The sequence below is a fragment of the Acipenser ruthenus genome, chromosome 22 (assembly GCF_902713425.1).
Source record: "Acipenser ruthenus chromosome 22, fAciRut3.2 maternal haplotype, whole genome shotgun sequence".
Lineage (NCBI taxonomy): Eukaryota > Metazoa > Chordata > Actinopteri > Acipenseriformes > Acipenseridae > Acipenser > Acipenser ruthenus.
This window is the reverse complement of record NC_081210.1, coordinates 27293442-27320818: the sequence shown is the minus strand read 5'-3', so window position 1 is coordinate 27320818 and position 27377 is coordinate 27293442. Positions and strand designations below refer to the sequence as shown.

Below are 27377 nucleotides of genomic sequence, written 5' to 3'. Positions count from 1 at the left end.
CCTCTGTGCCATGGTGCCATGGTGCCACGAAGCAGCAGTCAATCTATTCATGAAATACTTACATGTCCAGAAATAAAGATCAACAGTGATTATATTCATGAAGTTAATAGAGGGTAAGAAGAGGGAGTTTTAAGCATTGGGTTGTGTTCTTTTAATTTCGGGCACAATTTGTTTTTAGTCTGTTTGTAATTGGATTTACTGTCTTCTAAATCTGATGCATTCTCACCTGCTCTGATCACTCGATAACAAGACCATGAAGGTGTTGCCATCTTGCATTCATTTAACACAACCTTGAAATGCACATACAATATTTACAAAGTAAGGCTCACAGTGATACCTAGCTTCTGCATGATGGTGTGCCATTGATTAGAAATTATGTTTATATTGTCTTGAGCTATTGTTCTTCGATACCAAAAAAGTGAATCCTTAAATTCGGGAAAGGAGACGAAATGTCCAACTTTCACAGAATGGAAACATCTCATGCTATATGGAGAGGCACAACCAGACTGATAAAGGAAAATTAAATGACCTCCTTAAAATGTGGGGCCCAATTACAAATGAATTACAAAGCTGGTGCAGGTGGTGTGGTTCATAGAGAAAGCGTCTGTCAATCTGTTACAGAATCCTGTCACTTAGCACTGAAGGCTACAGCGCTTGCCCTGGGAAGGAGTCTAATTCGTTTTGGTGATGTTATCACAATCTTTTTGGAACTGTGCCACTCAAAACTGTTCCATCACACATGTCAGCATGAATTAAGTCAGCTGCTCCACAAGTCACTTGATTAAAACGGGTGGAAGGAGGACTCCCCAGGATATGCTTGTAGCACATCTTCTCTTGCGTAGGTCTGGTCAGAAATATGTAATGTATAAAACTCTCTATTCCTCCTATCAAGTTCCCAGAACTGATAGTATTGGTATTATAGCATATATCATTAGCCATACACGCTTTAGGCCTATTGTAACTAGACAGAGATATTTAGTTTTTGCCACAATCTAAATAAAGCTTTGGCATGCATTTCCACATTAGTATCAAGTGTTGAAACAGACCACATTCTGCCAGTTATTCCAGCTATCACCCTACTTAGCTGTCTCTTAAGTGATTGATAAAGTACATGGTTGTTTACATTATCCAAGCTCGATGTAACTATCTGCTGATGGTAACGTCAGCAATCAACTGGAAGTGACCCTGCGAAAGGCCAAGGTCAAAGCACTTTGGGATTCAAGTCCAGCATGTATGAAAAAAGAAATAGAGCTAGCAAAAAATAAATTAAAATAAAATAAAATAAAAATGAAATAACTGCATTTCATCCACCATTGATATAAGGGAGGGTGATCTCATTTTCCAAACATCTGTTTGTCTTTGCAATGAAAGGCTTGTCAGACACTCTGAAATCAATGACAGTGTGGTGTGAAGAAAGGGAAAGATTCTCCCTTCTTGATGACGGTTTGTCATTTATTCAACAGTGAAAGCTTTTACACACAGTCTTTGTAACAGCTCCTTGATAATGTGCCCCAAAAAAATTCCTTGACAGCCCCACAACTTCTTACAGGAGCAAACAACAGCATACCGCTAAACTATATTTTAAACAATTTGTATTTTTAACCTAGAATAGGAAACATGAAAAATAAAATAAATCCTGGATTAATCAATTACAGACTTGATCAATACGGTTACCACTAAAGGCAATGCAAGCAATACAGTTTTTAAAGTTGAAATCCATTATGTATACTTGTGACGAGGGTGTCTGTCTGTACATGTACCTTCTGTGAACATGTATTATTACAGTATACTTTTCAATCTTAAGCACAAGTGAAGCCCTACAGGTATTAGATACATGGGCTATTTCTCAAGCTTTGATAAAAAAGCACACAGAGAAGAACTGAACTTGCGCAGGCCAAAGAGGTTCTACCTTCAGGAGTGCCGAGTGCTTTTGTCTGGGTGGCAATTTACAAGACAGACTTTTCACTGCTTTCTCACTATTTGTTCATTCAAACTACAGCATTTTTTAAAGAAGTCGTCTAGCTCAGGAAACTGGTATACTTAGAGGTACAATCAGCTGGCAATTTCCTCATCGCATCGGACAGGTACTGATTCACACTCCTGTCTGCATTGAGAACACTTTACTATTCAAAAGCAAGAAGCAAAACATATAGACCCTTTCTAAAATACTTCAACTGGAAATGATTAAACCTAGTGATATAATATAAGCACTAAGAAAACGTCATTCTAGCAACATGCAAGGGAAGGATATGTTCCTAGATAGCTTGCTGTTTGAAGTGTGAGGTTCCAGGCAGGGCACCAGGACGACTGATCAATCAGTTAAAAATATACTTGAGGCCTGCAAAATAAAAGCCATGGAAATCAATAATGAATCCATTCTTGCATCTCTAAGGCATGCTGTGGTTTAGGTGATTAAAATAGGACCCAGGAATGAGTAATATTAGCTCTGCTATTTTAAACCGATTGGAAAGACCCCACTGTTTAAACACTTTTCTTGGTTCTTTAGTCATTGTAGCAGGGAAGATATTCACTTCTAGGCCCAGTGTATATCATTCTGAACTAACCTATACTAACCATACTTAATTGGAGTATCTTGTTAGTAGAGAATCTAGTAAGGAGTGACATTTTATAAATACCAAACTTGTACCTACAGTCACATTTCAATAACTTTATACAACTACTTGTACACAACTTGCCAGGCAAACAGGGTGCTTTTCGTCTACCCAAGATGATCATAAATAATAATTGTGCAATTGGAAGTTTGTGAAACAATGTATGATAATTTAGTGACCAAAAATGCTTGTTGCGATCAAAGAGACTGTTATAGTCATGCATTACTACAGTAATTTATTGCCTTAGTAACTGTAAGCAACAACTTGCCCTATATAAATCCTGGTTGGATAACTATCGGTTTCTGTCTGTGTACAACAAAACTACGTACATAAACAAACACTGATTTAATAGAGGTGATGTAATCACGTTAGGCTCATTGCAAATCCATCATTTTAGGCTTATCAATAGTTACCAACTTAGCTTTGCTACTTTGGAAAATATAATGTGTTATTATTTATTTTTGTTATTTTACTAATTCGAAACTGATACTGCAAAACAGTAGACCTTCCACCGGCTATTACAGAACGGGGAACTGACCTGAGCTGAAAGCACGCCCAAGAGTTTGCTCAGAAAGATTTCTTCTTGTCAGTTTTATTTGTGTTTATCAAAAGCATTGCTCATCATTATGCCCAGTACTTTGTGAAACGTGGTGTAATGGTCTATTTATTTATTAGTAATTGTCGTTAGACTAGTGGCACCGGTGTAAGCTTACACCTGCGCAATAATGTACGGGGGGGGGGGGGGGGGGTTCAATATGTTTACAATATTATTGTAAAAGAATAAGAGAATGACACTTAAATGTGGTTATGAAAAAAGAATGCAAGTGCAATCGGGTGAAAAGTAAACAGCAGTCATTTACAAATGTAGGATTATTATTATTATTATTATTATTATTATTATTATTATTATTATTATTATTATTATTACTATTATTATGCACATCATTTGACGGGTTTTGGAGCAAAATATAAAAACAAAATATGTACAACTTAGTTTACCAGAAATTAGAAAACCAGAAATGTAAACAAACATTTCGATCTGTTGCAGTCGGTTAATAAAAGCCTTTTAAAACCTTTGAAGTTGCTACTGTAAACACTAAAAGCGTAACATCAGATATAAACCTTCGAATCCGTGTAGTGTGGGAGTAATGTAGTGGGAGGGAGGCTCGTAACAGTTTGTCAGGCTAGCAGTGGCTTCACCTAGCCAAACGTGCACTCTCAGGCAGACTCTTTACAGAGCATAATATTATACAAAAATAAATAACACCGCAACAAAAAAGTGTTTGCTAACAGCATACTGTAGGCTTCTCGTTTGTTTGGTGATAATGTATTGCAATACATGTTTATTTAAAAGTGTTCACTTTTGTGTAGAAAATGACGCCTTGTTCTTTTTTTAATGCTTGTTATTACGATCTGATATATATTGTTTAAAAAAGCCGACCGTGTACTGAATCTGTTATGTAAGTCAAAAAAGAGCTTGTTCCTTTAAAACTGAATGAGACAGCCCCGAAACAAGTACGGTTCACAGAAGTCCCGATATGTCTGTATAGCTCTGCTGCGTGTGGAACAGTTAGCTCGTACGCATTTTATATTGGGTTTTGAAAGCAGCTGTAAATGGCATCACTTCCCCAAGAAACTTGACAGGCGGGTCAACTGCAATCGAAAACGTTTGGATTTTGTTGTTGGCATAAAGAAACTGTTATTTGAGACGTATTTTTTGGACGCAGGAGAAATGGCAAATTTTAAGTACGTCATTAATATGGCGCCAAAAGATTTTTAAGTATGAGCTTATTTTTGTTGTAAGGTTGCAAGATCCAGTAGCAATATACCCCTGTGCAATCGCAAGAGGAGAGGAGAGGCGAGGCGAGAGGAGAGGAGAGAAATGTTTTGGTGGCGCGAGAGCATTGCGAAACTAACCTGATTCGAGTTGTATGGCAATTTGATCCACCAGTTTTTGCACGTTAATAATAATAATAATAATAATAATAATAATAATAATAATAATAATAACAACAACAACAATAATAATAATAATAATAACAATAAATATACTGTGTATTGCAGTTAAAATCATAAAGATCGGATTATCATTCGGGACCGGAACGGAGCGTGCGACTGGATTACTGCAAAAGAAAACATATTTCAGGATTTTGGGAGAGATCGCCACAAAGTCTAAAAAGATACATACAGTTAAAATCGGGTTGCGTAGGCGGCCATCTCAGTTGTGTTGCATATCATGTTTTTTTTTTGGATGTAATAATATTAGATGGATGGAGTAGTTACTTGTATATTTTACTCTCGGGAGAGGATTGAACGCTGTCACAGAACCAACGTGGAATGGATCTAGATTGAGCAAGTACATCATGATCTCTTAATTTTACAGCATCGTTCAACTCCCCCCCTCCATCCGAGGACGGGCTCGCATGCTCTGAAAAGCAACCTGCAGCGCAAGCAAGGTAAAAAAAAAAAAAAAAAGCAATTGCTTTGATTACTGGTCTTTTCAAATAGCAAGAAAAAATAAAGAGCAGAGACTTCCAGGAAATGAGCGGGTTGGGAGATTCTTGCGCATGTAGGTCAGATGTTTTTGATTGAGATACAGATCAGAAGTAAAACATGCCTAGTACAGAGACTAACTTTTTTGAAAGAAACACACACATCAAAAAAATATTTTTGATAGTCATTTATTAATGCAGCCTTGTAAACTGACTTTGCACGCAGTTGCTAAAAACCCCAGAGGTGGTGTTTACGAAGGACAGTATTGTGGATAACCACAGCGAGGCTAGGTAATGTTTCTAAGACATTTTTATGTTGTATATTATTGGCAGTTGAGTAAGTAACAGGAAGGAAGTGCTGTCGTTTTTAAAGTTAACGCCGGATTTAAAAAATGCATGCAGTTTTATTTTAGTCGATGTTTACGTTTTTATTCGTGTTGTTTTTAAATGCAAAAATATATTTCGGAATGGAAAGAGAAAGTAAATATGGTAGTAGTATTGGATGCCGAGGGAGCATGGAATGCAGACAGGATTATAGGTGTTTCAATCCATTGCAAACTAGCACTACGCAGCAGCGATATACTTGATGCTCATACGATTTAGTTTGGTTAAAACTATATATATATAGGGATTTGGAATATACTGTAAATGGAACCTTAAGAAAACAAGCTGGCCGACTAGGTGCTCTACCTTGTTTTTGCTCCCTGTCTGCATGCATGGTTCGGAGAGCTGACTGTAGGGGGCGTGGCCGTTGTTTACCTTCTAAAACTCAGTGCGTTCATATCTGTAGGGGGCGGGGCTCTTCCAGCAGACAGCGACATCGGATGTCGTTTTGCTGCGCATAACATACGTTGTACTGTATTGTGTTATTGCAAAACGCTGGAAAGGTTAAGCGTCATGCTTTTACAACAGCCAGTCTAATTGGTGTAGTCAGATATAGGGGAGGCGGGTAAAGTTTTTTTTAAAAATATATAAAGGAGATACGCAGTTCTCATGAAATAAACACTACACCCCTTTCTACTGCTGCACAATTTAGCGAGGTAGGGTTAGGTTAACAATCATTCAGTTTATGCACATCAGTAACATTTGTAATGTATTGTGATTTATACTTGTATGAAGATGTAGGAGGACGTAGGCGTTTGAAAATAGAATTCACGCAACACCAGGTATGAAACCAGTCGCAGATATGCGATACTCTTTTCAGCTTGCGCGCTTCCTTTTGTAGTATACAACGTCACTGTGTAACAAACGCATTATTTACCAGTGTCCCCTTGCAGTGAAATGAAGTAGTTTGTTCAATAAAATTATGGATATAGTTCTTAAATTACAATGCACTACTTAAACACAAGCACTCATGTCCTGTAATGATACCTGGAGCTTGAGAAATCTATTTCAGTGCCATATGCTAAGACACTTATTTGTTGCATATTGTTGTCAGCAGTGAGGTAGGGCAGAGCAGAGTAGGCAATGCCAACTGCATAGCATGTAGGTAATGTAACAGCATGAAAATACTGTCTTACTGTCCCTGCATCTTATAAAACCTGACAAAGTCATGCATGCATCGACTGCACTGTGGTGTTTACAGTGCTGCTCTGGACTAAATGCATGGCAATTGGAAGTGTTTAAATATGACCTGCTCTGGGGATGACCACCTTCCTTTCAAAGAGTGCCACAGAATCTTGAACATCTACAAAACAGACCCGACCCTGGTTTAACAGCTATATTAATACAGTTGTTGATACTCTTTGATCCTAACCGAGTGACGTCATCTCCCTTATTCGACTGGTAAATTTGATGGCAATGATTATCTGGTACATTTTGCCACTTCAAACATTCTGAATGAAAGCCTGGCATTGATAAACAAAGCCCTTGCTTGGTTCCTCTGTACTATTGCGCTCGAGTGACTCATCAGCTCTCCTCTCATTGGCATTTCAAGTAGTTTGTTGGCCTGTGTGTTTGTGGTTAATTTCTCTGGTGTGACGTTTGTTGGGAATCGAAACCTAAGTGGAGCATTCTGTTCAAAGCGTTTAGTGCCCTCAATAAGACACATTAGAGCCATGGAAACAGTAGTGATTGCAGTTAGTCCAGAGGACTATAGGAAAGCATCAGCAATACAGAAAACGGCAGAAGACAAATACATTCAGACCAGCTGCACAGCAGCTCGGGTTCAAGCTGCACTGTAACTGCTGTTAAAATAGTACAGATCTAAAATTGTAGTGACTGCATAGTTTTAATGCAGTAGAACAGTAGCCCACTGCTATTTTGACTTTATTTAGACTTGAAGGCCGTTTTAAATGCTGGGTACCATGATGGCTGACTGATAATTTAAACAGGTCATTTTTAATGAGTTGCTTGTTTTTTTCTTAGCAACCAAGGTAGGTATTTTGTTTTCAAATGAGCTAATTCCAGTTGAATGCTACTGGCTGTTGTGCGTTTTCTTTCTCCAAAAATAGCTCAATTGGCGTGTCTTTGTAAGTGAAGTGAGAGCAGAAGCCAGGCCCTCTGGGAATGCTCATGACATCATCATTCTGGTGTTGTTGCTTTCTAGATTAGTAGACAGGGAACATTGGACTTATAAAGCATCGCAGCACCAGCTTTTCTGAGGGGGGAAGACTCTTTAAAAAAGAGCACATGCAAGGGAGACTGGCACACTGCCCAGTGTTTCTTGACATCATGTGGCTCCCTTGTTTATATATCTACCTATGTATAAAAATGCTTGCTGATTTTATCTTTAGCAACACAAGTTGTTGACTTAAGAAGAAGTTGCGCAGGCATACTAGTCAGTGGCAATGGTGTGTGTGCGTGCATGTCTGTGCGTGTGATGTGATGTGTGTGCGTGTGATGCGTGAGTGTGTGTGAGCCTGCGCTCGCCTAGCAACAATGGACAGAACCTCTGTTGACATTAAAAAGGGATCAGGTTACCTACTCTAAGTCATCTAAGAACTATGAAAAGAGAGAGAGGCATGTAAGACCAGAAGCCACAAGTACATGACAGAGCTTCATGTGCGCTATTATCTGTCAGCATTCATCGAGGAAAGGAAAGCATTTGAATATCCCATAGATGAAACTAATTCTCCTTTATGTGGCCACCACCTGTATGTACTACTGTAGGTGTGGTGTGCTTAGCTATTTTTATTTAGCACATGCAGTAATGGTAACTACTGTTGTTGTGCTGTTTTCTTTATGTTCATTCAAAGGTACATGTTCTACAGTAAATCATCTCCTCCTTAGTGCCACTAAGTTGTTTCTTGCTAGTTTCACTAGATACCATTATTATTATTGTTGTTTTTATTTTGTATTATTCCTCTTGGAAAATGTACCTTTTCCTCTTGGAAAACGTTGACCCCTCTTCTATACATACCCCTTGAGGGACCAGACTCAGTAGGGTTGCTGAGGGGAGTTAGGGAGAACTTGCTGGAGAGGAGATGGGTATTCCAAGCAGCAGATGCCCATTGGAGCATAGCATGCAATGATTGAGGGTGGAGTATAGACCTTTTTCACTGCTGCTAGCTTACTCTATGCTGCACTCACAACAGTTTCTTGGCAAGTGCAGTACTTTTGGGCAGAATGTAACTTATGGAACCCATCTCCCTCCCCGCAGCGAGAGCAGCAGAGTTCACACACAACCATGGGAATAGGAGCTTAAGAAAATAAACAGAACAGAATGTACGCAAATTCCCGCTTGACCTGCTCGCTGACTCTTTCCTTTTCTTTTTTTTCCCCCAATCAGATGGAAAGTGAAAAGAAAAGGAGGAAATACTCGTCCAGCAGCAATGATTCCGACACCACTGACAGTAAGTAGCCGGTGTATCGCGATGAGGTCACCACCACTAGCGGAGGCTAATTATTTTGGAGTGAGTCAGGAGTGATTGGACGAAATGGAAGAGGTTACGCTCGGCTCTGTTTGACAGCTCCCCTCTGCCCCCCTGAGTAATAAAAACAAAATGTAAAGAGGAAAGAAAACCGACGAGTCCTGAATAGAACTCCTTCACAGAATGTTTATAGACGGCTTCACTGGTGACCTGTGTACCCTTCATTTGAGGATGCATAAACCTCCTGTGACAGAGAATAGGTGTGTGCATGGAGAAAAACCAAGAGCTGTGCAACACACCCCACATGGTGAGAAAGTCCCTAAAGTTTGTCAAAACGCCGATTTTCTATGTAATTTTCCTCTATGTGGAGAGTGCCTTAAGCTATTGATGTTACTGTCATACAAACAATATTGAACCTAGTCATTGTCTTAAGCAACTTGGTTCACTTGAGCTGGAATGATCCAGCCTGCAGACTCTTATACTTTTCTTTCACCCGTTACACACACGTCTGGAAAGAAGGCATTGCATGTAAAACTGACAGTGTTCCGAGTGCAAGTGGAGCAGTATATATATCTTGCTCAAGAGCGCTATCTAGACAGTTCCTAAGGGCAAGGCTACTATGATGTTTTATAACAGAACAGCCCTAAGTGTTATTATATGAGAGCTTTTGATTAAATCCCTTTTGCGCTTGTCAAATCCAGCTTGCAAATGCCAGTGGATTTTCTCTTGTCACCTTTAATTCCGCTACCACTACCCCCAAAACCAGAAACTGAGTATCACTGGATATCACTGTTCTCTGGGTCGTAATAAATATGATATCAAACCTGAAGCCAAGGCGTCCAAGGGGTTAATGTTATTCATGCCGTAAACCAAAGAGCACCCTTCTCATGATTTATGCAGGCAGGTGTTTGAACCCTATGCTTGTTTAACCCCCTCAAGGCATTCATGTCTCTGTACCCTCAGGCAAAGATAGTTAGATATTCACTCTCTTTTCAGGGCTGTCGCATGCAGTGTGTGTTACATAAGAGCACAATTATAAATATATGACAAATTGGCTCAAACAACAGCGACAAAGGATGCTGTCTTCCAGGATGCAGTTTTATTCTCTAGAGGATAGGTAATGAGTGCATCTCAGTTAAACAGGCAGGCACTGTAGGCCTGTCAACAGTAATGATTTCCACACTACTCCTCGTTCTTCATTGCGAGCGATACTTCGCCTGACCTCTAAGCTTCAGGCAGACTGTTGAAATATTTGTAGCTTTCTGATACTTTAAGGCTACCTAACATTCAGGTGAGGTGCATAAATAAATAGCTCAGCATGTTCATGTACTGGATTGCCTTTTATTTATTTTAACTAATGCTATTGTCAATGACATGTGACAAAAGCTTTGATACTGGACTTGGAACTGGTTTCTTGTTTTGCCCATCTGAGCGTCTTCCTTCTTGCTGAATCTTCTCCCAGTAGTTGTTTTCACAATAATTTCATACAATATTAAATGTCTTCACTCAGCCTACTCTCAGTTGCATCTACCCATTGAGTTACACATACCCATACATACATTCAGTTTTTATGCTGCGTGGAGTTTTGCCCTGGGAGTTTAAAACCTTGAACAATCTGCTACAGAGTAAAGGCACATTCAGGGCTCTGTCATAGGAAAGAGTGACAAAAGTCAGTGCACCGCCTTTGATGTGTATCTGCATGTATTTCACATGCTCTGTTTTCCAAACTCTGTTCAAACTTTAATACCCTCTTAACTTAATACCCACTTACAAGTGACCCCACCTGACCCCGTTTCTGAATCCAGAACAGAACTAAAAAGAAAGCTGTGTGCAGGAGATGTGATGCTGGTGTTGCTGCAGATCACTGAAGATTAAAATAGTCTTGTACAGCATGGGTATTAAGCATGCCACTTTTGAAGAGATTCTTTGTAAGCAGATTCCTAGTACTAGTGCACTTGCTATTTTGAGCACATATACAGTATTGCTGGCACTTTCCATTGATAACAATATGTGAATAATCTGTATTTTATAGGTCAGACATTGCTGGCCATGCATACAGTATATGCCTACCCACATTTAACCAGTTGACCTCATCTTTATATCTGTGTCATTAATCTCTGTGGTGCTTAGTTTAACTAACCATGGTTCTTGTTTTGTTTCAGTTCACATATCCTCTTGGTCTAGGTCTTCCAAGAACATGAACACTAACAGCACCTGGGCTCGGCAGGAGGACAAGCCCAAGAAGCCCTCTGAGGTTAGTTTGCAATGAACCTGTGCCAGGGTTGTCCCAGCAAGATGCTGTGGGCTAGTGTCCTGGTGCCTGCAACGAGAACAGAAGAACATGTGATCATCTGATTCCTCGTAACTGGTTGATCTCTAAACTTTATCAGGTGGGGTCTTTAAGAATCCCAATGATTCCCCCTGATTTCCTACTCAGTGCCCTTCTGCTGGTCTCTGTACCACCCCAGTGTTAGTTCGTCACTCCTTTAAAGAGCATTCTACAACTCTCTCAGACCTAATGTTTGATATTGACACGAACAGCTGTCCAAAAGCCACAAAAAAATTGATGCCACCTACTGTGTAAATGCCAGCAAGCTGTGCAAGCCCACATAATCGTTACCTTACAGTTGTGCAAGCCGTAGAACCTAGGTGCCAGCAGCTGTAGCGATGTATTGAAACTAGATGGCTGTAGCTGTGTTGGACCATCATATTTAAGATAAGATTTAGAAGTCTACACAAACCCAGCGATGTATAGGTTCATATGAAGTAGATACCACCATTTTTGTAAGCCCTCTGAAAGGTGATACTACTTCAGTCTGAAATGTGAAGTCAAACACTCCTTGCCGTTGAGCTCTGTTGCCAATACCTCTGCTAGAAGAGAGAAAGAGTGACGTCTAATCATTGACCCAAGGTACCCTCCTCTTCCCTTCTCAATCATGGTGAAACTGGCTGTGCTGTCTGTGTTTTTGCCTGGATGTTAGAGCATCAAGCACAGCTTTGAACCGGATTTAAATTGCCAATGAAAAATGTAAGCGAGCAGATGCTTGGCCCCTTTCCTCTTGAGAGTGGAGGCAGGTTCAGCTTCTTGCAAGAACAGATAGTTCAAAGGGAATTCGAATTAGAAACCGTTATCTGCTTGCTATTGTTTTCTGTAAATGCTTCCCAGTGTTCTGTTGTGTTATATGTGTTGCTCAAACACAGGCTCGCATTGCTGATTGATGGTGAAAACAATTACCTGGGCTTGAACAGTTTTGTTGATTCCGATGTCACCGAGGAAACAGGCCCCCCCCCCCAGTAGGAGAGAATGGTGTGCTAACAAGGGACGAGTCTTGATGGGCGGACTGGCCTTTTCTCAGTTCCAAACTTATGTTCTTATGCATGGCTGTTACCTTTGGAGATGAAGTTTATTAGAACAATTTGACCAGTCGTTTACCCCTAATGTATAAATGTATTGTTTTGTTGTTGTTGTTGTAGGTATTCAGGACGGATTTTATTACAGCGATGAAGCTGCCAGACTCCTCCCAGCTGAGCCCCGATGAGTTTTACGTCCTCACCGATCCGTGGAGGCAGGAGTGGGAGAAGGGGGTCCAGGTGCCAGCCATGGTGGAGGCCATCCCAGAGCCTGTGGTCAGGTAGGGAGGCCGCAGAGAATGGAGTGAATGAGGCTTTAGAGAGCTGGCTGCTGTGGGTTTCACAGACTGGAGGTGGATTCCATCAGTGTTGCTGTGACTCACATCAAAGTGGCAAGCTCCGGAAGACACACCCTGTTTTCATAACATTTGCTGAGCAGAACTACAGATGGATATAGCCCCTCTGAAAAGCGTTATTAATTACGTATAACAGGCAAATATGAGGGGTAGTAAAGATTGTCAGGTTTTGACTGAATTTACCTTGTGTTGTTGACTCGGCACTAGATGACACACCTAGTCACTGTTAATTTACATGGTACAGTGTTTTGCATATACAAAGTCCTTTCATGTACAGAGTTCAAAGGAAACTGTGTGCTCTAAGCAGTGTGCGGAACCACACTGCAGTGTCTTTAGAAAAGTTTCATTGCATCCAAAGCATGTTTGTTGCACATGTCAGCCACACTGAGCTGTGCAATGTTTATGCTTTTGCGCACAGTAACTATGGAAGCAATCAATAATCAAAGTATTGCAACCTTTTGCTTTTATAAGAGGTTTTAGGTATCCTCGTAGTCTCAATAGAGCTCTCAGTATGTCTTGCCTTCAAGTACAAGTCTGCTACTAGTGGATGTAAGAAATAGCACAGTTCACATACCGACTAGAGAACTGCAGGGGACAGCTCAGTGGTTACACTCTGGTGTACCCGATGTACTTGAAGATTAGACATGATTCTGAGAGCTCTATTGAGTCCACAGGACAAGAAGAATAGATGAGTTAAGATAACTGTACCAAGGTGCTCTTTGCCACTCTGTGCGATTCAGAACAGCTCTTTGTTGAGACAGTTAAACTTGATCCCTTTGGTGGTCAGATTGGAGGGATTCCATCACACATCAAAACATGAAGCTTCACAGTACTTGAGAACTACCTGCTATTGTATTTGACACATCAGACTTCCAATCTAAGGTGTGCAATGCTAGTCCGTTCCATTGTCTGCCTGCAGGCATTTTATTTAAGCAGCCGCTTGGGCACAGAGAGGAAGCTTGCCCTTTATTGATTGGCTAAAGCAGTCACATGCTTGTTGCTTTCGTGTTTTCAAGTGTCTTGGATTTTTTAGGCATTACAGAAATCTTAAGAAACAGACCGTGAACGCGGTTAAAAGATTGGTCACCCGTATGTAAATGTAGGGCAGTAATTTAAATAATTGTCTGGAGATTTAAAGAGTTGCTTTGTTTCATTAAGATGCATTGATTAATACGCTATGAAATTGGCGATGTACTGAAAATAAAAAAGTATCTTGGAAAATGTGCATGACTAATTCTGAGTACAGTAAACATGCTGGATTGTAGGGATCTCTGCTGACAATAGTACAAAGCAGGATGCTGATGTCACCTTGCTTGGCTCTTGCTATTTTAATTTAACTAAACAGTGACCTTTCTTAAAATGGGGTTTAATGTAGCAAACAGCACCACCAGGTTATTAAAGGAAAACTTTCTAAACATTACAAAAGTTTGCTGTAGTAAATTTGCACAGTAATTTTGCAGTTTTCCGTGCATTTACCATGCTTTTTACCATGGTTGATATCAGTGGTTCTCAAACTACGGTGCCCAAAGATTGCCCAGGGGGTCCCCAGGAATTTCTAGAAGCTTCTCTTTTGTAAAACCAATAAATATATATTTATGTACAAAAAAATGATCTTTCACTGTTGCAAGCAATATACATTCAGCTTTTGCTCACTGCAGTCAGTCCAGTTTTTCTTTCTTATTTGCAATTTTCCTTTTTCCTGAGTTTGAGAATCTCTGGCTTGTACTGGTTATATATGGGCAACCATGGTTTATACAGTGGTTTACCATTCTTAGATTTACCTTGCTTGTATGTGCTTTGATTGTGCTGTGCTTCTACTATGTTTTACATGCATATATTCAAAGGCATATATTCTGCAAACAAAGACTGTAAACTTCTGTGTTCAATTCAAATTGCATTGCTGTGGTTTTTATGGTGTAACCACACAGTGCTGCAGTGTGGTTCAGTAGAGAAGACAAACTAGTTTCTTGGCCAAGTGGAAGTAATTAGTTATTACGTAAGAACTCCATTGAGCAGGCAATGAATGGGAGATTGGCAGCGCTGTCATGCTTAAGCTCTCCCGAAAGCTGGGCAGCCCAAAAGAAGAAGAAGAAGAAGAAGAAGAAGAAGAAGAAGAAGAAAAAAAGATTGACACAGCTTAATTTTCCACTGCAGTAAATTAGAAACAGCATCTCTTAAGCTACAAACTGGCCACAAATGGGTAATTTTTGGCCATAAAAAGATTAAGCCTGACAGAGCACTAGCTGACAGATCACAGGCAAGAGACACTGGTACATTGAGATAAATGCATAATACAGCTGTGCCTGGGCATACTGGATTTAGATGTTTAGTCTTAATGTTCAGCTAGGAGAATATCCCAAAGTGTTGTTTTGCCAGAGTCACAAGGTCTTCTGTTCCACCTGCGTTATAATGCAATCATCCAGCAAAGTTTAAGTCTTGATATTTTGCTGCACTTTAATGAGCTTTAATGATTTCACTCTGCCACCTTCCCTTGGCAGTGAAATCAGATAGCCTAAACCAGCGTCTTTATGGATCTGTTTCCACTGAGTTGAGAGGAATGTAGATTATTACAGATTGGCGCCATTTTTTAAATACTGATTATAGATGTCCAAAAACATTAAAATTGAAATCAATACTTTTTCCTTTCCATTCTCCTTTACTTCTAATGGAATTGTTGCATGCAGTGCCACTTAGCGGCCAGATACTGTAATTGCATTCTATAGTAGTAACCTTTCCTCATAATCTATCAACATTCTGTTTTCAGGTATTTGAACAAATGCATCTTATTGTCAGCGAAAGACAGGTAGACCGATGAGGGGCATTGGAATTCTACAAAGCTCAGAATTGATTGACTACTTAGAGAGCAATGTGTATATTACTGGCCCTATAGACTGTAGTCGTTGAAGAGGCATTACAGAAAAGAGAAGAAAGCAATGAGTCACAATGAGTGACTGACCCTGTGTGGGCTGTTTCATTGTTCACTTTTTCCACAGTGACAGCGAGAGACCCCGTCCTTCACTGCTCTGTGGTGAACGGGGGTCTTCATCAGTGGAACATTGAGGGCTGTTCATAGCGTACACACCCTCTGGGTTTCACATGTTTGTGTAAAACCAAGGCAGGTTGAAGAGACGAGAAAAGAAAAGCGTTTGTATGTGCTGCAGTTTGCAGCCCTGAAAAGATCCTGCAGCATCGCCACAGGAAGTTCAGGTTTTCGCTGTTGTGCTGCTTTGAAGTTTGCATTAAATCTGTTCTTTTTTGCTGTAGAAGTCTGACTCTGAGTAACACTACATAGGAAAACCGGAACCTATTGCTGTTTGAAACAGTTCTAATACTGCATGCTTGATAACAGACAGCAGTCAGCAGGGAGATGAGGGGTCTAAGCCAGGCAGCCCAGGTTACCCATAGTAGTCTTCACTTTAGATCTGGCACTATCCAAATCCAACCTTCGCACTTCCCATGCCCTCTAGTATACTACCTACAGTATGCTGTTAATAAAAACATGTCAAAAATATATTTTTTAACTGTGCAATAAAGCCAGACGCTGCAGGAGTGAATCAGTCATCTGTGAACCAAAAAATGATCAATCAAATGTTACTGTGCTGAACTGTGGATTACATTGTGTGTGTTTCTTTTCCCCATACAATAGGATATTGTGCTGGATGTGTGCCTCTTTATTGTACTACAGCGTTAAACCTAATGCAACAGTAAAATTGTAATACAAAAGGAAGGTCTGGCATGTGTTGTTTGTGGTCTAGCACGCTCTGTCCTTGCAGCCAGGATCTGAGCAGTTTTTATTTTGCAGATATAACCAAACAGAGGAAGGGTCTGTTTACTTTGCTTATAGCTGCCTACCTATGCTGTCACCAAAAGAGATGACTCACAAATCACTGGTGCGAATATTCTGTATGAAAACTCAATTCCTAAACTGCCTGGAGGAGATGGTGGATACCCTGAGCTTCAGTGCCAAGTACTGTCTGTGCTATTGTGTTTGGAAAACAGTTTATAAAGGGTTATTATTGGAACATGCATTCTAATACGTGTGTGTTTATCGCTGCCTATTTGACAGCTGTAGGCTGTTTCTTTCCTGGCTCTTTCATGTTTATTATTCCAGGCAGTCTCCAGCGCTTTCTGTTTGAAATGCCCTGGGTAGATAGGTATGAGTCACCCAAGTCCTGCTTTTTACCAGTGACATTTGCCACCCACTCATGCCTGTTGAGTTCACTCCACCTATTGCCTGTCTCACTTCTTAAGTAGCAAAAACACATTAAAAGCAGAGGAGGGATTGTTCAGCTTACAGCTCTGCTTTTTAAGAGCCTGCAGGGTTATTTAAGCTCTTTTTTTGTTAACAAGTAGGCATGGCTGAGCTAGCACATACTGATATCCCTATGCAACTGGACTGCAGCGAATGTAAGCTATAACACCACTGTTTGGACGTGTTGTTATGTAATGACACTTGGGTAAAACGGTCTGTGGTACTGTTTTAGTTTGATGGGCTAACGCACGGGCTACTGGTGTAATCCTTGTCCCTCCCTGTCTAACACAGTCGTTCATGTCATTCAGAGTTTCTTCCTTGGTTGTGGCTGCTTCTATATATTGACTCAGTTCTTGCCTTCGTCACACTCGAATGTTAAGCTGGTTACATGCGGCACGCTTCTGGTAATGAATGGTAGTGCTGTCTGTGTGTTCTTTATCTAAACTTGTGTCTGCTTTCCAGGCCTTGAGTACTGTTCTGTATGTTAAAATCCGCCCAGTTTCATCGTGCCAGCCTGAAATCCATCTGACCTGAGATTTCACGGGTCACGTGTGTATTAAATACCTGTGGTCTCAGCAGAGCAGTGGGATGCATTTCCGCAACGTGGATCGCTGCCCTGCAGAAACACTGGTAATTGATTTAGTGAGGCTAATACTGAAACGGCTGTCAATGAATCAACGTACCGCTGCTAACCGCTCGTCCTTTCTGCCGATTTCAGGCCTGTCTTTGCAGGATTTCAGTCGTTTAGATTTCACAGTGATTGTATAGCTAACAATCCAGCAAGAAATACTGAACCAGTGGAAGTGCAAACAGTATGAAATTATTGGAGTAAGTTATCCTCCACAATTTGTGATTGATCGGTTTGAGTTTATGCGTGATTAACAACAGGCTGGCGCGCTCTGTTGCTGGCCTGGGAAGATGCATGGTCTCGGGTGCCTCAGGAGAGCTATCTAAAACCTTGTAAACTCCACACCCAGGCATGCACAAGCTGTCAGGCCTGCAGGAGGTGGCCCAACAGTGTACTAGCAGTGACCAGCAGGAGGCGGTGCTCATTACTGTTACTGTATATTTTCAGGCTAGCCTAATGAGAATGACTGGTGAGCGTGTCCCATTGAGACTACCTGCCTGCATCGGCTTTACCCTAAAGCTTAGAACCTCTGCATTTTCAGCAGTGCTCTGTGGAGCATTACAAATGTATTAGCCATGGTGTCAGGGCTGCTACTCCTGTTACAGCATCCTGAAAGTGAAAGAGACCTTAGCTCTGTGTCTTATCCTTCAGGCAGTTTCTTATACCGCACAGCACTCCCACACAGACAGTACTGTGTAGAGATGTTGATAGAGAAAGTGGGTCCCTGTTCTAGGGTTGAATCATGTTCCCTCTTTCAGAATTTAGAGTACAAGTACTCCTTATTTAAAGATGCTTCCATTTATTTTTTATTTTATTTTATTTTTTAAATCAGAAAAGGGCAACAGCATGGCTGTCTGTCTGTCTAGCACCCCCTTTCACTCCTCATCTAATCAGAGAGAGACTGTGAAGTGCCGTATATCTCCACACTGCAGTATTTTAGCAAAAGCAACAAAACACACACACACACACACACACACACACACAGGCAGCGCTCAGAGTCCTAAAACGAGGCCCTGGCCTCTTGCCAACAAAACCCTTGGCTGCCTACAGAGAATCTTTCATCCACTGAACTGAGTCAGTGGAAAATGTGAATGAAAATTGAACTAAAAACAAACTCTGCCCCTGATAAATTAGATTTTATTGGGTGGGTGCTTGTGAGGGAGTGGGCAGGCAAAAGGGATGCAGAAAGGGGGAAAGGGACTTGATTGAATTTTGTAAAGTAGGCCCAGGATGTGAATGTTAACAAGGTACAGATATATCCATGACAACGCATTTTGCATTCCTGTGCAGACCGCGTTGGCATCTGAAGGAATTACAAAATGGCAGTTCAGAGTAAACCTCGGTTGAGGGCGAGCCTTAACCCTTTGTCTGCCGAAGCCAATCAAACAGTTTCTGAGAAAAAACAAAAACAAACAGCAACTTGAGATCTTTTGAAAACAAGAGAGATTTGTCACATATTGTCAATCTTGGATTCAGTTTTTTATATACTTCAAATTGAAGGGGGAAACATGCTGTTTACATGGATTTTAAATTGAAAGATGCACTATCATTTGGTTACAGTCAGGGATTGCACTATTAAATACCAATTCTATAGCACTCCCAAAAATACTATACTACACCTCTAATTACAACGCAAGACAGGACGTGGCATCTATACTAAAGTTACCACATCCTCAGTACTCTGTAATAAAGCACCCTGCATAACTTCCTTTGTACAGCTCTTAGCTGCAGTATCTCACTATTATGCAGGGTCTGGATTATTATGCATATTGACTGACACTTTTTGTACCTGCCGTTTGACAGCACTTCAGCTCTAATGTTCAGAGCTTGTTAAATCTTCAATAGGACCACAGACCAATCTTCACCAGCAGCTGGCTCATTGTAACTGTAACATTCGAGCAGCTAGTCGATATTTATAGCCCAGCAGTAATTGGTTTATTGGATGGCACTAAAAAAAAACTAAAAAAAAACCCTATGATGGGGAGATTCCAGTTAAATGGTACTACTGGAATGCATTCTCCGATTCTTGGTGTGAAAGCCCTTGGGCTCACATGTACTCTCACTCTAGTCCTCAGCCTCGCAGAGTGAGGGGTTCATTGGGAGAGCATGTTTCCGTGTGTAACGGCTTTCGCTCTAACCCTAAGTGATAGCTGTCAAACCCTGGCACCCTGTTGCAGCTCTGAGGGGAGAGTGGCCTACTTTTCCTTGCTTCACTTCAGCTCGGCACTTACTGGAGACAATAGAAGGAGTGCTGTTGCTCGCCCGAAGAGACGGATTGCGTGTGCTTTGAAGTGCTAGCCCTGTCCGTGCCCTGAGTATCACCTCCATAGAGGAGCAGAGTGGTGCGAGGAGCTCAGACACGGGCAGATTTAGCCCTAGGTAAAATATGCTGCTTGACAGCAGATAACGAAGAAGAGGAAAAGGGAGGTCGACCCTGAAACAGAGGGAAGTTAACAAGCATATCAAAGAGGAGATGAAAACAGGTGAAATGAAAAACACAGGCTTCTGTAGTGTCAAATGCATTCAGAGATATTTAACACTGAAACATGCATACAGCTTTAAATGTATAGCTGTCTGCCTCCTGTTTTCAAACACACACACACACACACACTGCCTTGCAAAACACGTACTGTATTTGTAAAGCAGAGATTTGTATTGTGTAACTATCTAGAACATACACTTTAAAGATTAGAAACATGCTGCACTGTGCTGTCACTGTGGGTAGCAGTCAGAAACAGTGTTGTCTTTCTCGGAAGATTCTGCTCATTAAACACAACAGCACGTAGGAAATCCGTCTCAGATCATTTGGGTGTGAGCTTAATACTCCCAACTGTACAAGGGTTAAACATGGTAAATGTGATTTTTTTTTTTTCCCTGCCACTACCGCCCACGCTGTGTTTGCCTGTTCGACTGTATAGCCCTCTGGCCAGATAACACAGGACAGGGCATGAGTCTGCAGTATTCTCGCTGGCATCATCTGTCTGCTCTCTGATTGGCTGGCTGACTCTGAAGTCCTCTGCTGAGCTGGCACAGGCCTGCAAGGTCAGCTCTGACAGGGGAACTTGTCTCCCTGCCCTCAAATCACAGAAGCAGGGACGTGGCCCTCCCTCCCTCCCTCCCTCCCAAGCAACTGACCTGCTCCCAGGCATGCTTCTTGTGCAGTGCCCGGCTGGGCAGGAGATTGTTTGGGGCTCAGCCACGGCACAGAATAACAGGCTTTCAAACAGCCGGGTTGCTTCTGATTCCTCTAGTTCAAGGATAGTATCTGAAGCACTTACTTCATATATCATTGACTGAGTGTATAGGGTTTGAAATATGTAGTCATTTTGGGCATTGGGCCAGTAACAAAGGGTTGAAAGGAAACTACCATCCTCTGAACTAGCCAGGCACAGCCCGATATTTATAGTGCTATTAGTATTATCAGTAAGGTGCTGTGCAGGGCAGCCACCCCAATCAGTTATATAAATAGAGAGTTTGATCAGACACAGTGTACCAAGCAGCAACAAATCAGGGATGAACGTCAGGAGGGAGGTATTAATTAGCTGGGTGGCTGTGATCCCGCCCCCAAGCTATTGTCCATTGGCAAGCGGTTCTGCTGAAGTGAGGCAGCATGGCACTGCCCACTTCTTCAGTGCTGCACGATCGTAACATTCAGTTGTGCAGGACAGCCGCTAACAGCTTGGAATGGATGAGAATGTGTTGAACGTTTAAAGGTTGCCTCAAACCCACGTGACCAAGTCTGTTCCCTGACCACAGGGTGAGGCAATCCAGATTTTTGTGTTGGAAAATGAGTTGAAGCAGGAGTGAGCTGTGGGGGTGAGAAGCAGCGGCCTGAAATAACTCAAGGTTATATTTATAGGTTACTGATTAATTGGTGGAGGGGTGTGGTGTGTGTTGGGGGCTGTCCCTCCACTCAGACTGCACTGGGGGGGGGGGGGGGGCGTCAACTTCCTGAAATCTCAAGGGAGATTGCGATTGCGTTTTAATGACCAAACTGAAAAGTCTGAACAGCTGCTCTTTGCTACAGCCCTCATTGCGTTTATCTTGCTAGCGATAAGGAGAGCTTCTGCTGCAGCACTTTATCCCCTGACAGCCTCTTCTGAAAAGCTGGAAGGCTCGGAGACTGTCATAGGCATTAGGTGTCTGAATCGATTCCGCACACTCCGCCAAAACCTAATGAAAGAAGGAATGCAGTAATACTCTCAGTGACATTATATTGGCAGCTTTAAAAAACCTGTCCTGTGGGCCCTGAGTAGAATGCAATACAACACAGTTTGCGTTTTATAAAACACACTTCATGCGAAGCACCCAAGGGTGCTTTACAGTAAAAACTATAAAATAGAAAGTAAGACAAGCCACTGGCCAATCAGTCCAGCTCAGGACTAAGCTGGCGCTTATTTGATATAAATGAGTGTGCCAGCATTCCTGATCTGACTCGGGACGGAGTTCTAAAAGCAGGGAGCAGAGCAACTAAAGGCCCTCGCCCCTCCTGATTTTCAAAAACTTCTAGGGGCTTCCAGAATTTCAGCATTCGCTGATCTCAAGGTGCGAGCCTAAGATACCAACATTTCCTGTAAATAACAGTAAGGCGTGTACAGCTTTTTTTAATGGATTGATTTTCTTCCTGATGAGTGTGACTGTTAGGGGATATTCCGCACAGCACAGAAGACATAGGACTGGATGTGTCTGGTACTGTGGAAAACGCAGCCTTGTGTGTTTCTTCATTGACTGTGTACACATCGTTATGATGACGTTCAGTGCCATAACCCCCATACAAAAAGCAATCAACTATTTTTACAGCTCCAGTGCTCTAAGGCAGCTGGGACAGGTTTGTTAAGTCGGTGTAAGCTAAATTGAGTTCCTTGACCTAAATATCTGAAAAAGCTAACCCTGTGAGCTTGAGTGTGTCTGCTTGCCTGGGTGGTGTGGGGCTGGAGCTCACCTTTATTTACTAGCTTGCCTGTAATTCCCTACTGTGTCTTTCTAACTAGTCCCTGTTTCTTGCACCGCACACAAATCATATCTGATACACCAATGGGCTTTACAGGCAAACAGTAGTTTGAGGCTACCTGGCTATCACTAGTTTTCAAAATAAATAAAAACTAAACAGAAAAGTATGTTAGAAGGATTTTTGATTTCCTTACTGTATATGCTATTCGATGCTAGTTGAAGACACCGTAGCTAACGGAGATGTGGCACATAAAGCATGCTTCTCTGATTCCAGGGTGTTACCAGAAGTCAGCTGGATTCCTTTCTACTCTGCCTCCCAGAGCATCCTGAGCGGGTTCCAATCCTCCAAGTCTGGCTATGTGGACATGAGGACCTCGACAAAGCAGCTCAGCCGCTACGACCTGGACGATTGCGATGTCTACTGGCTGGAGCTCGTCAACACGGAATTCAGGGAACAAGGTACAGAACCAGCCCATTCCTTTGAAGTGTGTTCCATTGCTGACATATTGTCAAACTGTTTTTGTAGTTCATGGAATGAGGAACAAACAACACAGCAAATAATCAGTCTGTAACTTAGCAACATTCCTATTCTGTAAAAACAACTTTGATTTTACAGGTTACCTGCAGTTAGCTAGAAATTGGCCAAAAAAGTGATTACAAATGACACACACTTCTATTTATTGGTGGTCTTATGTAGTGGTGATTCATTGTGTACTGTCTTTACCTGCTATATCATATTGTGATAGAGGTAACTTTGTTTGGGTCTTTTAACAAAACAACAAAACCTTCATTAAATGATCATTTGATCTTATTATGCATCATATAAGTAGCCGGCAGGACCAGCACATGTACCATGACACATATTATATTGCAACTTTCACACTGCGATACATATCGTGACAGTAGTGTATAGTTACACCCCTAGTCTTAAGTTACAGGTGGCCTCATTTCAGATCAGTAGTGTTCCACATCACAACTGGCACAAACAAAAATAACTACAAAGAATCTCAGGGCTGATTGTTGGATGTTGCTAAGTGCATAATGGCTTCTTTGTTTGCCTACTGTAGTCTCGCATGAAAAAATACCGATTTAATACCATAATTTCTCCCTAGTTGCAATTGAAATGTTCAGAACACCCACTTTGTTGTTTTGCAAACAATTGCTTCCCTATTTAAATGTCACAGTGACACCAGTAAAACATTAACCCAGTTGTAACCATATTTGCTTTGAGAACAGTCCAGTTTCCTGGTGCAATGGGGATGAAATTAAGCTAAAAGGTCTTGGGGAGAGGAATTAGACTTCAAATGAAGGGCATCTCCAGGTACCCTGTTGCTTTTTATGGCAGTGCTGAGGATATTCATTGCTTCACATTGAGAAATAGTCTGACAGTGCAAAAAGAAAAAGAAGGTAATTTATTGCGCCTTGTGGACCAGAGTAAATCCCCTTTATATTATGAGAAATATCACGCGCACAGTTACTGTTGATGCTCTGTATGCAACCCATGATAGCGATGCAATCGGCTCCCCAATTGAATATTTACCAGGCTGCTGCACTTGGGTTAATATACATCTGTGTTTGTTCTTATTAAAGTGATAAAGTGATGTAGCTAAAAAATAATACCCGTTTTGCACTTGCACAAGTCTCAAATGTGCAGTTTTTAAAGAAGCGCAACTTGAATTTCAGTCGATACCTTATTAGTGTCCATTCCCTGCGCTGAGGAAATCTTTTTCACTGCACTTCCCCGGTCCTTTCACCTTGGCAGTGTCTTCTGGCTCACTGCATCTTACTCACTGAAAGCATGCTGGTTGGTTTATGTCAGGAAAGATGCAGTTTAGGGTCTGAAAACAAACAGAGATTATTTAATTGAGTGTAGTGCAAGAAATCATGTTTTAAAATAAAAGTCCACTCATTAGACACATTTAATAACGAGTAGATGTGACAGACTGGCTCGCAGTGGTGACGTCACGGACCAGGAAGTAGAAACCAAAACAGTGGATGGGCAGTTGAAGCTGAGTGCAACGGCACTCAGTGTATTTATTAATAAACAACAAAACACAAGATTTAAACAAAACAACAAAACAAAAGGGCACGAGGGCCAAACGAATGAACAAACAAACAAGTAAGTGGCGTGCTGGCTAAACCAGCACGTTTTAGCAATTGTTTCTATGTCTTCTACGCGCTCTCTCTCCGCTCTCCCGTACTCTCTACTCCAACACTCCACCTCGAGTGCAGAGAGCTGCAGGTTTATATACTCTGGCCGAGGGATTAACTAGTTGTTAATTATCTTATTATCCCTCGGCCAGAGTCTGCACGCGTTTGGTAAGGATGCATGACTGTCAGCTAGTTAAATAATCAGTAGCTGATCAGCCATGCATCCTCACAGGGTTTTTAAATATAATAATAAAAGACGCGGCGCTTTTACCCGCGCCGCAAATAAAAATACAAATAATAATAAATAGGGGCGGGACACTCCGCCACAGTAGACCAGGTACGTTATTTTGCTATCTTGAACCATTGAATATTTTGCTCCTTTGTGCTAGCTTTGGGGTTAGTTAAACATCCTATCTCCCACATTGTCTTGCTCATTAAGATGTATTGGGCACGCACATGTCTGACCCTAGGCTCCCCAGTGCCTTCACCTCTGAACACCCTGCCTTGTCCCCGCAGCACTGCCCGAGCTGGATGAGCTCACAATGGAGCGGGTGATTGAGGAGCTGGAGAGCCAATGCTACGAGAACATGCAGATCGCCATAGAAACAGAGGAGGGGCTTGGTATCGAATACGACGAGGATGTGGTGTGCGACGTGTGCCGCTCGCCCGAAGGCGAAGACGGCAACGAGATGGTTTTCTGTGACAAGTGCAACATCTGTGTTCATCAGGTACTGATATTTCACCCCGCAGTGCTGCCCCTGGACGCGAAACACACCAAGTCCCCTTATTTCCTCTCTCCTACACTTATCTCCAAACACTCTTATACCCAAGTCTGAGACTTTGCCGGTGGTAGCCAGCTGTTCTAACCCTTGCTGCTGTTCAGTGTGTGTTACTCCTTTCCATCCTATGTCACCTGGCCTTGTTTGTGCATATGCAAATGACTGTGGAACTGCTTTGTGAATAGAGAAACCAATGAGAAGAACAACAAGTATGATAATGAAATGTTAGCATGATATTCAAATCTGAAATGTGACATATAATGTTCAAAAAAAAAACAACAGGGATGGAAATTAGACTCCCATTGCATAGCAGGTTGATCCATTCCTGATTTTACTATGACTTTAATAAGACACCTGAGCTTGTTGCATATAAAGCCTGGAATGGGCAAAACTGCTATTTCCGTCCCTGAAAGGTAGTGTAGATGGCGCCTGCTTAGAAAATGTAGGATGCTTTTTAGTTAAAGAAAATGTAATTGGATGGTCCCTCCAGTCCATCATGACCTCTTGTGTGGGTCTCTTGTGTAGGCGTGCTATGGCATCCTGAAAGTGCCTACGGGCAACTGGCTGTGCCGGACCTGCGCACTGGGGGTCCAACCCAAATGTCTGCTGTGCCCCAGGAGAGGGGGAGCCTTGAAACCGACCCGCAGCGGAACCAAGTGGGTCCATGTCAGCTGTGCCTTATGGATACCTGAAGTAAGCATCGTTCTCATTGATTGAAGACTCCTAGTTGTTTTCTCAAAGAATTTGACTAGTTTCTATAAAAAAAATGTATAGATCTCTTTTGATGTTAAAGACGATTGCAGAAGTGGTATGAATTAATGTTACATTTTTGAGATCCGGCAATTTGAAAAAGCTTTGAAAACAACCTGTCATTCTCCTTTTGAAGTGTTCTACTTCACATAAAGGCCGGTGGAACGAGATTTGTACACGGAAATTAAAATAACTGTTCCGGATTTCTTTTAAATAGTTAAAATTAATTAATGGGTATATCCAAGTGGGTTTTAAATGCTGCTTTATACATTATTTAAATGGCATGTGGATAAAAGCTTTTGTCAAAACTTTTAAGAGAATTTATTAAAATAGGCCATTAAAAGGTAGAATGAAAGGAAAAGGCTCATTGTGAGAGAACGGCGCTGTGAATCACAATGAAAAGAAGGGAAGAAGTGTTGAGGAAAAGCGTCTGTCTGGAGCACAGGCACAATGGAGTGGAGGACCTGTACAGTGCACTTCTTTGCATAAGAAAGGGATATTTCGATTCTGGATGAATTGGACCCTTACCTACCAAACACTGCTAAGTAAAACAAAGCTGTGAAGGGCTACACGCTGAAAATGTTTTGTCGTGTGCAGGTGAGCATAGGTTGCCCCGAGAAGATGGAACCAATCACTAAGGTGTCCCACATCCCAGCAAGCAGATGGGCCTTGTCCTGTAGTCTGTGCAAGGAGCACACGGGCACCTGCATTCAGGTGAGCAAAAACAATTCAGACAACAAAGAGAAGCCACTTCAATGTGACCGAAGAAACCACGGAGCACTTCTAAACATATAGCAACCTCCCGAGGCCCAGTAACGTTTAGTCATGAAATTCAATCCATTTGAAGCCTTCCTAGATCAGTAACACCCCTCAGATGGGATTGACTTGCCGTTCCCTGTAATGTTGTTACCTTTGATTTACTGAGAAAATGAATTTGGTTAAGTATGAGCTTAATCCAAGGCGCTCTTAAGACCTGTTACATAGTGTACTTGAAAAATATTATATGTTATATGAGATTACTCCCTCTTTAGGGAATGTCATTTTTCTTGTCCGTCAACTACAAATCAGGTTGACCACCGGAACTGATTAGGTCTGTGAGTGTGAGTGTGAGCGTGAGTGTGTAACTTTAATTAAAATCAATATTTGGTGTGACCACCCTTTGCCTTCAAAACAGCATCAATTCTTCTAGGTACACTTGCACACAGTTTTTGAAGAAACTCGGCAGGTAGGTTGGCCCAAACATC

At 41.6% G+C, this 27377-nt stretch overlaps 1 protein-coding gene across 4 annotated transcripts in view; it reads left to right on the top strand.

Moving 5' to 3' along the window:
• Positions 1-4118: 4118 nt before the first annotated feature.
• Positions 4119-27377, top strand: part of LOC117431478 (protein Jade-1-like) — a 44153-nt gene continuing 20894 nt past the window's right edge. Inside the window, exons 1-8 of one of the 4 annotated variants that reach the window (XM_058996333.1) lie at positions 4119-5068; positions 8835-8898; positions 11079-11170; positions 12391-12548; positions 22728-22912; positions 25121-25332; positions 25909-26076; positions 26731-26847. In XM_058996333.1, the coding sequence (XP_058852316.1) occupies positions 8835-8898; positions 11079-11170; positions 12391-12548; positions 22728-22912; positions 25121-25332; positions 25909-26076; positions 26731-26847 (996 nt within the window). In that variant the 5' untranslated portion in view covers positions 4119-5068. The other 3 variants (XM_058996334.1, XM_058996335.1, XM_058996332.1) reach the window with 3 other exon arrangements.